Source organism: Cryptomeria japonica, chromosome 8 (genome assembly GCF_030272615.1).
Source record: "Cryptomeria japonica chromosome 8, Sugi_1.0, whole genome shotgun sequence".
Taxonomy (NCBI): Eukaryota; Viridiplantae; Streptophyta; class Pinopsida; order Cupressales; family Cupressaceae; genus Cryptomeria; species Cryptomeria japonica.
Genome location: NC_081412.1, coordinates 251,662,960 through 251,680,072, shown reverse-complemented (window position 1 = coordinate 251,680,072; position 17,113 = coordinate 251,662,960). Strand labels below are relative to the sequence as shown.

At 36.1% G+C, this 17,113-nt stretch overlaps 1 protein-coding gene across 2 annotated transcripts in view; it reads right to left on the bottom strand.

Annotated features, from left to right (window-relative positions):
- The window catches only part of LOC131059997 (ubiquitin carboxyl-terminal hydrolase 24), a 44,225-nt gene that overhangs the window by 5,005 nt on the left and 22,107 nt on the right, over nt 1–17,113 (bottom strand). The window contains exons 2-5 of one of the 2 annotated variants that reach the window (XM_057993078.2): nt 7,029–7,344; nt 6,358–6,926; nt 5,943–6,142; nt 1,884–2,110 (exon numbers count right to left, since the gene is read on the bottom strand). In XM_057993078.2, coding sequence (XP_057849061.1) covers nt 1,884–2,110; nt 5,943–6,142; nt 6,358–6,926; nt 7,029–7,344 — 1,312 coding nt within the window. The remainder of the gene's footprint in view (nt 1–1,883; nt 2,111–5,942; nt 6,143–6,357; nt 6,927–7,028; nt 7,345–17,113) is intronic. The other variant, XM_057993079.2, reaches the window with a different exon arrangement.

Genomic DNA, 17,113 nt, shown 5'->3' with positions numbered 1-17,113 from the left:
TTTCCTTATAGTTTTATTGACTAACTCCTCCAAATATTCCCCTTGAATGGATAGGACTTTCTTCATATTTTTAAAGAATTCAAGGAATCTATCATCTAACTTGACTGTTATGTTTCATAGATCTGGTCTTTTGGAGTGTTGCGATAGGGATGGAGCCTTCATGCTACTACAGTCTCCTAACAACAACTTTTTAGATCTTCCATAGTTGTCAATGCTCTTCTCCAACCTTGTTATACATCGTCCTGCCTTTCCCAGTCATGAATTTTATTTCTCCGAGGTCTTCCATTCTTCTCTAATTTCTCTATCTTTCTCTTTTCTAACAACACCTATCTTGGCACACTCAGCAGCACCCTTCATTGGCACTCTCATTCCTCTTTTCTGCATTTAAGAATCTCCTGTAATGTCTTTCTTCCCTCTTAGCACTCTGTCTCTATCTTCTTTCTTCACCATTTGGGCTTGCCATGTTCACCTTCCTTGTTTATTCAATTTGCTGTCTAATTTCTCTTGAATCCTTCTTATCTCCTTTGGCCACGAGTATGTTTGATTTGGGATTGTGTTACTCCTTTATCTTTTCGAATGGTATTTATTGTTAATTTTAGTACTTTCAGATTGAATAAAACTCAGAAAATTAGAATAAGGTTAATTAATTTATTGTTTTCCAGACTTGAGCATAATAAAGGAAATGAAATGCAAAAGACAAACACAGTTACCCTGGGAAAACCTCCAAGGAGGAAAAACCCAGCCAAAGGATCCTCAGATCTGATTATGATTTTGAATTCAACTGAACATTACACACTTATCTTTCAAGTAGGTCACAGTCCTTTAATGGAGTTCGCTGTATTTTGGATATGGTCTGCTGCCTCTTATGAAGTTCGCTGTATGGTCTGCTGCCTCTTATGAAGTTCGCTGCCTTCAATTAGGGATCTGCTGATGTCTGATGGAGTTCGCTGTCTCCTATTGAGGATCTGCTGATGTCTGATGGAGTTTGCTGTCTCCTATTGAGGATCTGCTGCTACCTAATGGAGTTCGCTGTCTACTGCTGCTATCTAGAGAAGTTCGCTGTTTGCCAGATGCCTTAATATAAAGTTCGCTTTTCACCGAATATAATTTTCATCTGCTTGAATTGAGTGATGATAATGAGAAGCAAATGTTACATTTATAGGAGACATATTACCTTTTAACATGTCGGCCTTCTTTGCATTTAAACATTATTAATTATATTAATTCCTTTTAATTGAATTGGATAGGGTCGGCCCTATCAAGGAGGCGTGATGTGTTTGAGTGTAGCGTGGGAGCCTTTTAGGTGGGAGCCGAGATGTATTGGGCCTGGCCCTATATGATGGAGGCGGATTCCAATGTTGCCCAAGGCAATTGGAATCCGCCAGCCCTAATTACAAACAACATTTATTAGGTATCCTTTTTTATTGGTCGCAGCTTTTCATTTGAATATCTGTATCTATTATCATCTCATATCCTATATCACAATTTACCATCTACAGACATATAAAGATGCCAGGTACCACTCAATCCTACAGCCATTTCAGGACATGATGTTTTTATCGCTACTAATCATAAGCACTTTCTATTCCTCATCTCTAAGGATCTTCTGTACAATGTTCAGAAAGAACGTATCCTCAATATTCAGAGAAATCCACCCATAAGAAACGCGTGATATTTATATGGTCCATATTAGTGATCAAGAATGCTTCTGGATTAAACTATGTGAATGTGTTTTGCACCAATGTTTCTGATCATAAGTCATGGTCTGATGTTAATCATAATCATCAGCCTTAACTTCCATATTCAAAAATTGCAGCCAAAAATGATTAATTATAAACTATGAGAAAAATGTGATTTTGCAACACATATTTAGACATATTTACCTCTTGATTTTACCACACTTCTCAGCTGCCCTCCAAATATGCCACTTAGAGCCGAATCCATAAAACTTTGAGTTCTAGTCACTGCACTCCGGTTCTTGGGTCCAACAGTCTCCCAGTCATCATCTCCACTAACTGTAATCATTGATGAATTGCTGCCATCCAGCTGTAATAGTTCACCATGCATCCTATCCATAACAAAAAGAAGAAACTCTTGGGCATCTTCTTGCCTGCAATAATAAACAGATGATTGACGAAGAGACACATAAACAAATAAGTTTATAACTATTGCAGACTGGGATATTGCAATGGATAATCTTAAGTTGAACCAAGATCCCAATAAGCCTTTAAAAAACATATTATTAAGAATTTGGAAATAATGATCTCCTATAAGAACAAGGAAACAAGAAAGAGATGATCTAAACTTTTCCAAAAAAAAGGGATTCAAACTGTAAATAATTAATAAGAGACATCGTTTGCTTGGACAGATTTTATTTAAATAGTCTTGCAATTATTAAAGGGACAATGATAGTCTTGCAGATTTGATTGCAATTTCAATCTAAAACTTGGAAGATTTCACAGTTCAGATGTTTTTTCTAAAGGTAATAAAAAACACATTCAAGAATTTAAGACCCTTGAAGAAGCCCCAATTAAGAGTCAAACATAGATATTAATTTACTCCATCAATGAAGAAATCAAGGCTCTGATTTTTCTCAAAGGTAATGAAGAAGACAATCTAGTTAAGCCCTCAAAGGAAGTTGATATGGAGAATCCATCTCACTAAAAATCAGAAGATTTAAAAAGTATGCAAATATATACATTAGGAGTTCAATATTATGAAAGATAAGCTGAATCGCTAGAAGCTTCAGGGACTCCTTAAAGAGTATCTTTTTGTCGGAAGAGATTCTATTAGCACATAATCTAGTAATTACATAAGCAGTCATGATAAGCTTGCAAATTTTATCACAGGTCTGAAACTTTGAACAACTCAAGGTTATAATTTTTTTGAAGGTACTGAAGAAGACATTAAAGAATTTAAAGCACTTAGTGAGATCAATTTGGAGGATCAATCTCATCAAAAACAGAAAATTCATAATGCCTGAAGACCCATTAATTATATGTTAAGCAGTGATTTGGATTAAATCCACCAAAAACAGATTATTTGTCATTTGCATCAGTCTGGCTTTGGAAATAATGATCAGAATCATTCTTTCAGAAAATTGGTAAACTGAATCAGTCATGTCATCAGTCAAGAACATCCTAAACTAGCATGCTTAAAGGCTATAAAGTTTAAACAAAAAAATTCATCTCATATTCATCAAGAATTTTTTAAAACTGATTAGGACTCTTCTTGCCACCCCAGAGATTAATGAGGGTATCCAGTAGACTCATAATTGTAGAGCGTGTATTGTCCCAATCAATACACCTGGAACTCATGATTTGTTTGTGAAGCCATTTACAGTAGGCATTGTGGGTAAACTACTATGTTCCTTCGGGATGTAAAACGATAATATCAGTTGATGGCTTGTACTAGCTTTGTTCAAACTACAGGTTTCTAATTCACCTTGGAATTTGGAGGATCAAAAAGGAATAATGGGTAGAAGAAGGGAGCACAAGGTTATGTTTATGATGAAACTGCAAGAAACTAAACACAGAGAGAGGTTAGAACCCAAAAGCCACAGTGGCTGTAACATGCAGCGTGGAAGGAAAATTGAGGAGCTCGGACAAAGATACCATGAGAAAGTGACTTTGAGGAATTCCCCATTGAATCTATAATATGTTTATCTGGATCTTGTCTATAATGCTTCTAATGGGATATTTATGCCAATTTTCAAACAAATCCACTAGAAGTGTGAAATCTAACTTTACAAGTATTAAAAGTAAAACCAATATTATCCTCTGATATACTAATATATCTTTAATTTTTAAATGGAAAGATTCCTCTCCTATTCTATAATTGTCGATTGAATCCTGATCTATACAAGATCTAGGAAGACTGTACCTCCAGAAGACCATCTCAATGTACTAAAGAAATTCAAAACAAACTTCTGGGGTAGATGAAAAGGAAAAGGAATATATGGCCTCCAAACTAGTCCAATGGTTTTTTGTAAGGAAGTAAATGTTACTGTGGAACAAGCTCCAATAGTTATTATTAAACAGAAAAAACCCTATATAATTTCTTCTAACATGTACTTTGTTGACACATCAAACTGTCTAATAAATGCATCAGAAGACAGACCATGACATGGAGAACTCTGGGTTTGGTTCAAAATATCTTCACACATAGACCAGCTAATCCTAAAGCTATCTAAAATGCTTTGGGGAGGAGTGGTAAAGATGGGAGAAATTATATTAAATGTAAAAATAAAAGGGTGATGTACCATATAGTGTGCAGTTACTCCCAAAAAAACACAATATGCACAAAAAACCTAGAATCTAAACATTCAACAATAAATTGCTTATGCCAGAAGTAAGAAGTTTAACACTACAATGAGGCTAAACCATCCACATAGAACCAAAGACTGGGGTGGCAAAATACACTATTGCATAGCTCTCAAAAGGAAGAAAGCTTGCTGGAAAAAAATAAAACAGCAACCTAGACAGTAAAAAAATTTCACAATTGAGCAATCTCTTCCATATTTATATACATCACAAAGTTCAAACAAATCTGCGCCATTGAAAGGGCCTTCAAAATATATCCTGATCCTCCAACATCCCATACTTATATAAATATATCCTGATCATCCAATGTCTCGTATCTGCTTGCAATAATATGTTTGCTAGAAAAAGTCACAGGTGCTCCAAGATAGTAAAGGTATAAACTCTTCAAATGTTTTTAATCATTGCCCTAACCTTTTTATTTGCAACAGAATATTATCATTCCTTTCTTAATGAGAAATATCCTTCTTTAAAATTTTGTCTGTGATTTTAGCTTTAGCCACTTTTTAGCTTTATAAGGCTTGTGCCTCCTGCTTTAATATTTCGGCTTAGCTTTCTTACATCAAATAGCACAAAATGAATATTCAATAGTATAATGCAGAAAAAATAGATTTTAATTTTGCAAGCGTTTGTGCAAAATTAAATAATTTTCCACTTGGGAAAGCTGAAGGTGGAAAGAACCTGGAACTCGAGAATTAAGCAATAACTTCAAGGCAGTGAATATTTCACTAGAAAATTCTCTGTAAATACGTGATCTTTCATTTCATACTGCCTTTATGGTTTATCTTATATACTGGTAACGCGCCTCATAAACTAATATAATGGCATAAATGCCTAGACTTCAATCTCAAATCCCACCTCAGATAATCCAATTAGGATTAGTTTGTTTGTTCATGTAGGATAATCGTATGAGTCATATCATTAGCATTCAATGATGGAAGCTGCAACCACCAAATGATAGATAAGAAAAGCATAGACCTCATATATTTTGGAACATCACCAATTCTTGTACATACAAAACAGAACAACCTTGTTTTCATGATTCCATGAGGACAATCCCTACATAGATAAATCTGTAAACCAATTCCTCGCTAACACGAATTCCACAATACTGTTAGTCCTTCCCTACCATTGCAGTACTTATAGCCAGTGCATGAGAAGTAGCTACCATCAAGAAAAGCATGCATTAACAAACAAACAAAAAAGAATAGCAACGAGTGTCCAAAACAGACATAGCGGCTGCCACAATCTTTCCAGATAGACCTGCTAAATTTCTCTAAGGCTTCTCCATAACAACCCAAAACTATGCAAGAAGAATGATATGTAGGGATGAGAAATTGTTTATTTAAAAATTTCTCTGTCAGTTAGATATATGCCTTTACCTTCCATGACAGGTTCCTAACCACACTTTTAACCCTGTTATGGACGAATTGGCAGACATGAAAAATATATTAAAATAGAGAATGAATTCTTGAACCTACAATGTAAATAAATGCATTAAGAACTAAACAATAAACAATTGCTTATTCCAAGGGTTTTGAAGAAGAAAACCTCAAGTTATGTATTCTTTAATTTAATAATTGACAAAAACATTGTCCTTACTGATACAGTGCAAATATATACCTCGGTCTTCCCAGAGAACTAAGCGGTTGGTCAGGACTAAACAACTTAAGTACAGGGTCAAACATTGTTGGATAAAAAGGCTTCCCAGATTCAAGCCATCCAATCTCCTGTTCATTCCTTTCAAGGACTGAATCAGCAGGTTTCTCTTCCTGAATCTCGTCCAGAAATTGAACAAATGCCCGAAGTGTTGGATAGCCAACCTGTTTGAGAATCTAAAGCTTTTAGGGTGAAACCAATCATGTTTGTTAAAATAACATTTAAACACTTTAAAAATAGTAAGGATACAGTTTCTCCTCAATATCAATATTATAGAAGATGCTATCATATGTTTACCGAATTTTATTATGAGCAATAGAAAATCCTCATCTTTACTAAGCATGAACCAGTTGAAAACTTGTTACAGACTAGCACTAACCTCCGGAATATCACGAGATCTGAGGATTTGTAAAAGTTGGAAAAAAGGGGCACATGAAAGAAGTGCTTGCAGCGTTGCATTAAGAAAGCACAAATTTCCTGCATTTTTAAGACCTCTTGGCTGCCACCTCTTCATCATGACTCCCATTCCACTTGCGGAAATGCTGCCAACATTTTCAATCAAGCTGGTGCTTGATTTCCCTTGAGAAAGCTTTGGTATAGTTGACACTACCCCAGATTTTTTCCTACTTTTATCACCTCCATGAGAATATGCAACTTGCCCATTTCCTTCCTTTCCTCCAAATTTTGCTGCCCATGACATAGGAATATTTTCACTCATCAAGGATGGATACTCCATAGATTCCTCAACAGAATCAATGCTCTCTAAGCTTAAAGAGTCAAGCCGTTGGATGGTGTCACTTCCCACAAGGCTAGAACTTGATTCAACAAGGAATTCTTGCAAACTTTTAGTTCTATCAGTCATTTTGCCCGCTCCATTTTCAACTATTGTGCATTCACCACTAGATTCTAACTTCATCGAATATGTATCACCACCATTTGCTGCAGCAACTGCATACATGATAGAAAAAATTAAAATAAATTATATTACTTTCCAGTAGTTATGATGTTGCTTATAATAATGGAAAATTCTCATTCTCCCATCCAGCATACCTTTTGTGTCACAACTCCCACTAACAGCCTGCTTCTTTGTGGACTGCTCACCAGTTCTCCCCCTATTGGAAACCAAATTTTCTTGATCATTGGGAATATGAGACTTGACATTCGATCTTAGATGATCACTCACTTTCACTTCCCCATTACATGCCTGCTTAGATGATATTTCAGGATTCTTCTGCAAACATTCAACTTGACTATCGAAAGAACCAAACAGCAAATCATTCTGCTTGAATAATTTAGTGTCCTCTTCTACAATGTCCTTCTGGAAGAAGGACGCTTCATCCTCACTAAAAGATCCAAATATGAAAACCTGGTTAACAAGACAGTTGACAGGGTTAATAGCATCCACAGTAAAACCACAATTATTTAAAAATGCTACAAGAGTTTATAATATCATAATTTCTTCATAATCACGAGTTCATAACATCATGATTTCTTCATAATCAGGAGTTCATAACATCATGATTTCTGCATAATCGGTACACCTTACAGGATTAGAAAAAAAAGTAAAGCAAATGCTATTCATCATAACGTAGCACGCATTACAAGCCTATTTGTTTTCACACCTCTAACAACTTAATTGTGTTATCATGTTTTGCAAGTATTATTTTCTGGCAGAGTGGGCATGGAGGAGAAATTTTCCAGGAACAATAAAACTAACCTCTTGCATCAAACCTGAAGTCTCCTTATTATTCTTAATAAGTAATTCCTCCTGATGTCTTTCCAAAATACACTTGAAAGTTGAAATAATACATTCAGTAAAAATTTCCAGCACTATTCCTATGCTGACTAGAACCAACTTTCTGTTTCACATGATAACCACATTTAAAAGGCTGGCATTTAAGCTATATTTATTTTTTTGTTAGCTGGACCACAAACAGGAATCCAGCTGCTCAATTCCTTCTTGTTTCAGAATGCAAAACCAACATCAAATGTGATTCAAAAATTTACTTAGAATTTCAACCATGCTGCAAGGCAACTACAGGCAACAAAAATGTCTTTGTGCTAAACCTAAACAATTATAATCACAAAGCTGCACCTCGAAAAAAGAACTGCAGTAAAGTTTTTAGAATCTTAATCAATGTATCACAATAAACTTGTCAGTAAAATAAACTTATGCTCTGCAACTTGTGTCCAAATCATTACATATACACTGATGAATTCCAACATTTTCTTTTGTTGGCAAGCCACTATTTCATGGCAGATGTATAAGCAGTAAGATAATTAGGCTAGCATGAATGCTTTCAGTTAACCACTTCCACTTTTGCCCATACATAAACTTTATCCTGATCCATATAAAAGTTAAGTTATAGTATCTAATATCCCATCAACAGTGTCATTAAGTCCCTAACCTCACACTATCGATGCATCAATTGAAGTGACACTCTTTACTACAAAAAGTGGCTATTTTCACAACATTCTGCATTATAATATTGGGCTCTTTGTTTTTTTGGCTGTGACATGGTGCTCTTTCACTTTCTTTATTTGCAAAAACTCTTGCTAGGAATTGCAGTGGCATCCAAGTCTTCTGGAAAAAGATGTAGCACAGAATTCAAGCAAAGGAGGCCTGGTTCAATTCATCTGCGCAATGCCATAAAGTACCTTTAATGCTAGGAATGTTAAAATTTTAAAGTTTATCAAACATATGCTAGGTCTATAAATTTCCAAAGACTCTGTTGGCATAAAACACATCAAGGTTCACCTTCGCCTTATAACCAAGGGTTCCCTTTGTAATCTCATTCAAGTTGTTTACCATTTTATATTTGCATCCTTTGATAGAATAGCATTATTCTCTTGTGCTTTCATAGAAGTCATAGATCTTGGGTGGCTACAATCTTCAGTCAAATCTTGCATGGTATAGAGCATTCTATACCAACTCTTACACCCCTAACATTCTCACTTTACAGTAAGGATCCGAACTCAACACCAAACAAAATCACTACAAAATGCATTAAACGCCCTTTCATGGCTCTTTTCAATTTCTTCTTACACAGGGAATGTGTAATATCCCCTACTAGGAGGCTGCCTGTATAAAAAACATACATCATTATGCCTAAAATCAGAACACTAAACTAGAGAACAATTAGCATTCATAATACAATTGATAGTTACTATACTGAAGCCCCAATCCTTACTTCTTTCCTAATCATCAACCCTAACGGAGGATGGGGAATTACTTGTTAGGGCACTAGGAAAACCATTCTCCACAAATAGGCCCAAGGGTTTCAAGAACACCCGTCCATAACACCTCTTGGCTCACCTATTTTGAGAGGTATTACAACCGCCATTCCCTAACAAAACCAACCTATCCTCATGAGGGGCAATAGAGAATGATTAAGGATTAGGCTATTTGTATACTATTCTCTCATGTATTATGAATATATATGTAAATAACTGAAATTAAGCATAATTGTTATATAAATCTGATTAACAATATAATCTTATTATTTCTGTTATAAGTCTATATAAGAATAAATGTAACAACTTATACCATAGGCTATATATCTGTTCCTAATTCCTAATAGAATTCAGATATAATATTACTGTGAATTAACATTCAATTCATAAATAATATACAAGATACCAATCTGCTGCTTCCACAATGATTGCCAGCAATTTGATCGGCCGGTAACTTAATGTCCTGTTCCTTCAATGCCTTTTCCAAGTGATTTGTCCTTCCTCTTATATCTTCAAATGAGGAGAAGACACCTTTTCATTGAGTCTATTGCCTTTGCAAGGATTGCAACCCTCATACTTAATCGCTGCCCAGCTGTGTTATTTCCTTACAAATATTCTCATTCTTTACTAAGGTAATCGCGACATCTAATATGATTGCAATCACTGTATACAAATATCTTTTGTTTTAGTTTATTACCTTATGTGGATCACTATTAATGATCTGAATTGCTGCCCTTATGATTAAGCCGCTGACTTCAATGCTTGCTTTCCATAACAACCACCTTTGTATAGTTGGTTATGGTATATTAAACATAGAATTTGGCTGTCAGAATAAAGTGAGTACTGGCTGTGTATTCGTTAGACTTGCACCCTTTTTTCATGAGTGATTAATATGTATTTGTATCTGCCTTGTACTTAGGTGCCAAGGTATGGCTGGCCAGAATTAATCTTTGTTAGTTATCATGCATAGTAAGAAAGTGATTTGCCAAGACAGGAGTAACTGGTCCTTCTTTACTTGATTGAATGTAATTACTTTCTGCTTTGTCTTATTTATCTTATAATCTTTGGCTAAATACAGAAAATCGTGAAGTCTAATAAATAAGACAATTTTCTGAGCAAAAATAATATATTTGTATATACATTCTTTAATCTTATTTATTACTTAATTTATTTCTGATTTCATGATTAAGTTAATGAATATTATTATTATACTTTATTTAACTAAATTCATTGTGACATGATTGGGGGCATCACAGAATGTTAACCAAAAATATCTTCACCATTCACAAGCACAAGATAAATGCCCACCAAGCAAAATTTTGGAATGAACAAACAATAATTACCATTTATCCAGTCAGTTTTTCTATGCTAGCAAAGGCTTTCAACACCTTCAAACTCCCAGCAAATGTTCCCAAACTGACCTTATAGATCCTCAAACTCCACAATTTATTGGATGTGACAATTTGGTACTTCTTTATGGATGAAGTGTCAAAGAATGAACTATTGTTATTTGAAAAACTCAAAACCTGTCACATGCACTTCTCCTATGGAAACACACTGGTATGCATTAATTACGTCAACAATTGCAATCAATAGAATATTTGCCACTCCCACCAAAAATATTCCTCTGCCAAAAAATTCACTAGTATATACTTTCCTCTAAATGGGATACTCTTCAAATTGGCAATGAGCAAAATATGTTAATTTTTCAACAAAATATTCTACCCTCCAACAAATCTGGAGTCGATTTTTTGCAAGGAATATTCCTCAACATATTATAATTGGTTTATTATCGGGGCTTCAAAATTTAAATTGTCGATCAATGGGGTGTGCAATACCCTATTGTATAGGGTCTACAATACATAAGGTATTACATTTTTTTGAAATTTATTTTTTATTACCCAATTGTACCAGACCTACACAACCCGGCACTATGATGACACAAACAAAAAGTTTTGAAGATTCCACAAAATATTACTTGCGATCCATATGGCTAAGGGGGGAAGAAATTCTCTAGTACTCAATTTTGATGAATTGACAACCAACCCTAAAGTTCTTAGGCCTTCTAGACATGATGGCAAAGTCTGTTTTGACCCAAAATGCTCCAAAATTGCAGCTACCTTTTAGACCTAGCAACCACCTACCAACTTCAAACCCTTGTAAATTTGACCTCAAATGTCCAATTTGGATGAAACAAAAGGCCAAAAAGACTTCTTGGACCCTCTGAAATCAATGGTGAGCTCAAATATGTACCAAGAAGCTCCAAAATGGAGCTATAATACAAAGCCACAAAGAAAAAAGCCCACCAAATCTGGTATTTCTACCAAGTTTTTGTGATTCTCCATATTATCATTCAATGCAAGAGAAGAGCATACTCAACTTCTCACAATCTACCAAGAATCACAACCTAGATCTCTCAATTAAGACTATCAAGAAGCAATCTCACAAGCTTTGATACCATATAAGTTTTGGTATAGAATGCTCTATACCATGCAATATTTCACTAAAGATTGTAGCCACCCAAGATCTAGGAACTTGTAAGAAAGCACAAGCAATATAAACTAATGAGAGAATAATGCTATCCTATCAAAGGATGCAAATATACAATGATAAACAATTTGAATGAGATTACAAAAGGAACTCTTCGGTTATATAGGCCAAGGTGAACATAGGATTGCATAATCTTATGACTTGAGACAAAGTGATAATTATCCTATTTGTACCCTAAGTAAACTTAAGTAATAAGTGTGAATAGGATGTAGATGATGAACTAGCTAGATAGAACACTCCTTTCACACCAACAAGGGGTTAATAGGGGTTCCCCCCACCCACTCATACTAGCTCCTGTGATAACACAAACTTGATCAGCCGCAACATCATAAAACAGTAAAGAAAAAGAAGTTTAAGGCTCAAGGAAAACATTCCAACAAATTTGAGTCTTGTGCCAAACCACAATGTAAAAAATGAGATACCAAACTTCTTGTGATGGCGTGCAACATTCAAGCAATGAACACAATCCCAAACAATAACACAAGGGTTCCAACTACTCTTGGTCAACTATGTAATATCATGTACCCAGATATTTTAACATACACGCAAATTTTCTGACTTTTTTTCCCTCACAAACATTTTGTCAAACTGTTGGTATGCAGGTGGTCAAATTGTGTTTATGCAATTTGTTTGAGGAATATGATCATAGCATTAAATTCATAGATTCAAATATTTAAATTCATGTCAAAAACACAAAGTTATCGCATCATGTATTGCATTGACAATTCCTCCTTCTACTCTGTTCACTAGTGATTCAAAGTACATATCCTCGAAAATTACATCAGCAATCAATAATAATTTATATTCACAATGGTTGACCTGCCTGACATGCTTCAGGTGCTTGAGGTGCTTGCCAATCTGCTATTGACTGGTCAAACATCCACATCAGCACTAATTCCTCATACTGTAACTACCTATTGGGGATGTACCACACCCTTCCACATGATATAGTAATCCCAAACATGTAAGGCAGCTTCTACAATAGTTGCAACTCCCTTTGGATGCTATGATGGCTGCATTGAAACTTTTAAAGCCTCCTTACAGCTGAGTTGGGCCTTTGAACAGACTTTGACGCCTAAAATATGCAACATCCACTTCCTTGCTCTCTTTTATAATGGTATGGCTCTTGCACGACTAGCATAAAGTATTAACTTGGGGCTACATGGGTGTAATATCCCCAGACTTGGAACTATACTTTCTTTTTCAAATACTGTAACGTAACTATCTGGTGAATTCAATTTCTAATCTTGCAATGAAATTGAAACATATGCAAAGATATATCTGACAACTGTATAAACAAAATGCCCCAAAAGAACAATCTGAGATGGTCTCTATTGACAGCAATAATCATACACCAGCAAGCAAATATTTCAGTAGCTCTATAATTCTATCTTCTCACTACAGCAACAATAATGCTCAAGTAGTCTTTCCCAACAGATATAAGGTTGTACAATATTATTAATGATTAGCGTTGGGAATTTGCTATCATTAATAGAAGAGTTTACGATTCTTATGCAATTTCAATATTCTGATTGCTACCATGGAAAACAATCAAACTCGAATGCTTAGGAATAATGAATTACCAGATTCGCACTAGACCCAAACTTCCAGACTGCAATAAAGGCACCACTGCATACAGAAAGAGCATCCAGATATATCAATTCCTCTTGGCCACGAATTGCACAAAGGTGACCCACGACTCTTCTCAATATACCACTGTGACACCTCGAGCCTCAACCAACACAATAGTGATCATAAGCTTATGTTCTCGTCAAATGCTTTCAATATAGTCTGGCTGCTCAATTATTATGTGCATCGCTGTCTATTCAGCTATCCCAATATTACTAAGTTCTGCCACCAAAGTCTTCAAATATTCCTGTCACATCATCCCACAATGGCTTCGATTGCAATATTATGTGTGATTGCCAGAAATATTATATTGGCCCATGTTTGGCATATGCAATATCAAATTGCTCCGTCTTACTTAACCCGACAATATGGGTATTTAACCCAGCTACGTCACAATTAGCACCCAAGCACCTCATGCACAGGTCTATTCTCACCAAGCATACAAGCAACCAGCTCTCAATCATATAGAACTATTTCCTTACTTAAGATGGAAGAAATACATCATCAAACAATATTGATCATTAATATCTGCTAATATCTTAATTTCAGAATAAACCCTAAACCTTACAAATTTGTCTTTGTGAGACTATCACAAATCCACCCCACCAGAAGAACCAGGGTTTTCATCCAGCCCTTCTCCGAACTCCTAAAGGTTTTCGCCTCCAGAAATCACAAAATTGTTTATCAAATCACAAGCATGCCTTACAACTCCCAACAAGCCTCCTTATAAAGACCTCTAGGAACTTTCTAGAAGATGAGGCCGACATGAACATTGGAAATCTTTATTTAATAAAGTGACATTATAATATTCTATTGTTTATTTGACTAAATTGATTAATATTAAGTCATCATAGGATTTTTTATTTATTTTTGACAACTTAATAAAAATCAATTTAATTAATTGTCACTTCAAAAATCGGGAACATGACAGTCCTCCCAGCCCAATCATTGCTTGTCCTCAAGCAATTCTTTGTTGCACCACTTGGATCCTGTTGACGTGTATTTTGTACACCATCATACACAGAATAAAATACCTAAAGGCATCTTATCCTCTCTTGAATAAAGTCGCTAACTGTTGAAGATTCGCATGAAGGATCAGTTAGGATGACTCCAATGTTCTGGTTAGTAGGGTCTCTACGTGTGGATAAGCACCAGCGGTATGATGTGATTTGTTGTGTCCTCAAGGGGCCTTACACTCCGAAAGTCTTACTAAACTAAACAAGGTTTCAAAAAAAAATGACAAAAGGATAGGGTTTGCAAGAGGTCTAATCTAATCTAACCCTAAGAATGACTTCATGTGGACAAGACTTGGCAAGATTCTACCAACTTCAATTTCGCCATAAAATAACAACTCAATTGAAATTGATGCGATCTTCTAAGGTAACAAAATGATTTTCAATGCATCAAAGATCAAAGACACTACCACGAAGGTACATATCCAAGATACAATAATGATTGAAGGTTAAGTGATTCAAATATCTCCAGTCGACCACGCAAGGCGTTCCTACAATCAGCAAGAAGCTAGTGGTATGGAAAGCGAATCCTACCAAAGATCAAGTCTCACACTATGTCCTTCAAATTAACACACTATTTTGATTGAGCATGATTCAAGTAAATTGAACAACCATGAAGATAACCAAGAAAGTTGCAACAAAACACCATAACTTCAATATTTCATTGATTTCAAAGTCATCATATACAACAATTGCTTGAATTCCTTTCCTCAAACTCAATCTTGCTACAAAAATAAAAATTGCTTCTAATCTCTCTAATACATCAAACTTTCTCTCTAATCTCTTAACTATCTCTATTCTCTATTATAAATGAAATGAAAATGAGGGTATAAATAGCATCCTCAATTACAATGAATGGTCCAGATTGAAAGCAGATCAACGGTCAAGATCATGACACCTAAACCCTAATTAGGGTTTGTTACAAATAGCCTCCTTTTATTGCACAACATTAAATGCATAGCCAATTATAAATTTGGCACAAAAATCTAGGAGACATAGACCAATAACAATTAAGGTGCCATGTCATCTATAACAACCTCTCATCTAGAATCTTATTCCCTTTCCAATGCTCCTTTTTAGCATATGCAACGAATCTTGATACGATTCCCTCGATCTCAGCAATTGGAATCTCGGGAAGATTCTTCATTCTTTCCTCCAAGTGGATGACCTGATCAAATGCATCTAGAAGAGCTGCGTCCCATGTAAGTTCAAGTTCCTTAGTCTTTTCGATCAGGAGCATGGTAGCAAACATCTGGTCCTGTTGCTCATCTGTGATATTGACGTCCTTGCAAAAGATGACCTTGATCCTATCCTCCAATTCCTGCAAATCCACATCTGTCTCAACTTCGATCCTCCTGCCAAGAATGGTACGAAGTACCTCAAATACTCTGTCCTGGATCGGGTTGATCACCTCCTCAACATGACTACACCTAGTACTGATGTCCTCAAAGAGAACTTCCTTCATCTGGAGTAAGGTTGACCACTGAAGTAAACTGTGAGGTCCTCCATCCATAATCTTTTCCTGCGCTAAGACCTTCCTCGATGTTTGTCTAATTACCTTCAAGACAGGAATGATAACGTCCTTGGTATGAGCAAAAGCGGCTACCATTATCATCAAATTGTGGATGATCTCAAGAACCTGAATAGCTCGGTGAATAGTCTTCATCATCCTTGTTGCAAATTCTACGGCAACTGTATGAGATTTGTCCATCCAAGTACTCATACGCTGGACCATACTCCTAAATCTCTCTGCCTCACCAATTGATTGAAGGGGAAGTGCCTGTATAGGTGATCTTGCTGGATCCTGACGTCCTAAAGGCTGATTGAGATGGCTGAAATATGTTCTCCATGCACCGACCTCCCTCTCAAGCTTTCTACTCTTCTCCATTTCTTCTCTAAGCTTGTCCTTCAATGCCTCAAATGAATCTGTGGCATCATCTAGTGTCTGCTCGGCTGTGGATGGACCTAGCTCAAATGTCTCTATATCATATTCCTCTGCTAAGATCTCACCTTCATACTTGTCTACTGCCGGTGTAGCTATCTGCAATTTTCTGGACCCAGTCTCATCTCTAATCATCTTGGACATCTTGGTAGCCTTTCTCTTCTCTGTCACTTCCTGGGAATGTCCAACAAGGCTCTCTAAATCAATCACATTGTCTTCGTCCTCGATCACAATCACCTTTGTTAATCTTTCCTTCAACCAATCTGGGATGGCTGATCTTGTCTCTCTAACCTGTATCTCCTTATGCAATATTTCTTCTTCTCTGTGAGGAGATGTTACCTCGTCATTGTTCTTGTCTTCATGTAGCTCATAATCTTGGAGAGATCCACTTGGCGACCCTTGAGGTACCTGTCCTTCTTTATCATTCTGAACCATCGACTCCATAGACTCTTCTACTTCAAGTGTCCTTTTCTCTTGTCGAGAAGATGTACCGGATGAACGATCTCGGCTGGCCTCTTGTTTCTTCTTGGAAGATTCTCTCTTTCCGGGTCTCTCTTTCCTCTTTGAGCCTCTTGGATGGAGATCGCCTTCACTTGCACTTCGAAGGTTGCCTTCATTTGCATTTCTGGGATTAGGATTACCTTCGCTCACACTAGCTCCACCTTCGGCTGGTTTTTCTTCCAAAGTGAAAGTCATAGCTATGCCTTGCTCTCTCAACTTCTGATGCTGCACATCAACCCATCTGCGAGTAGAAGACAAGACTGGAG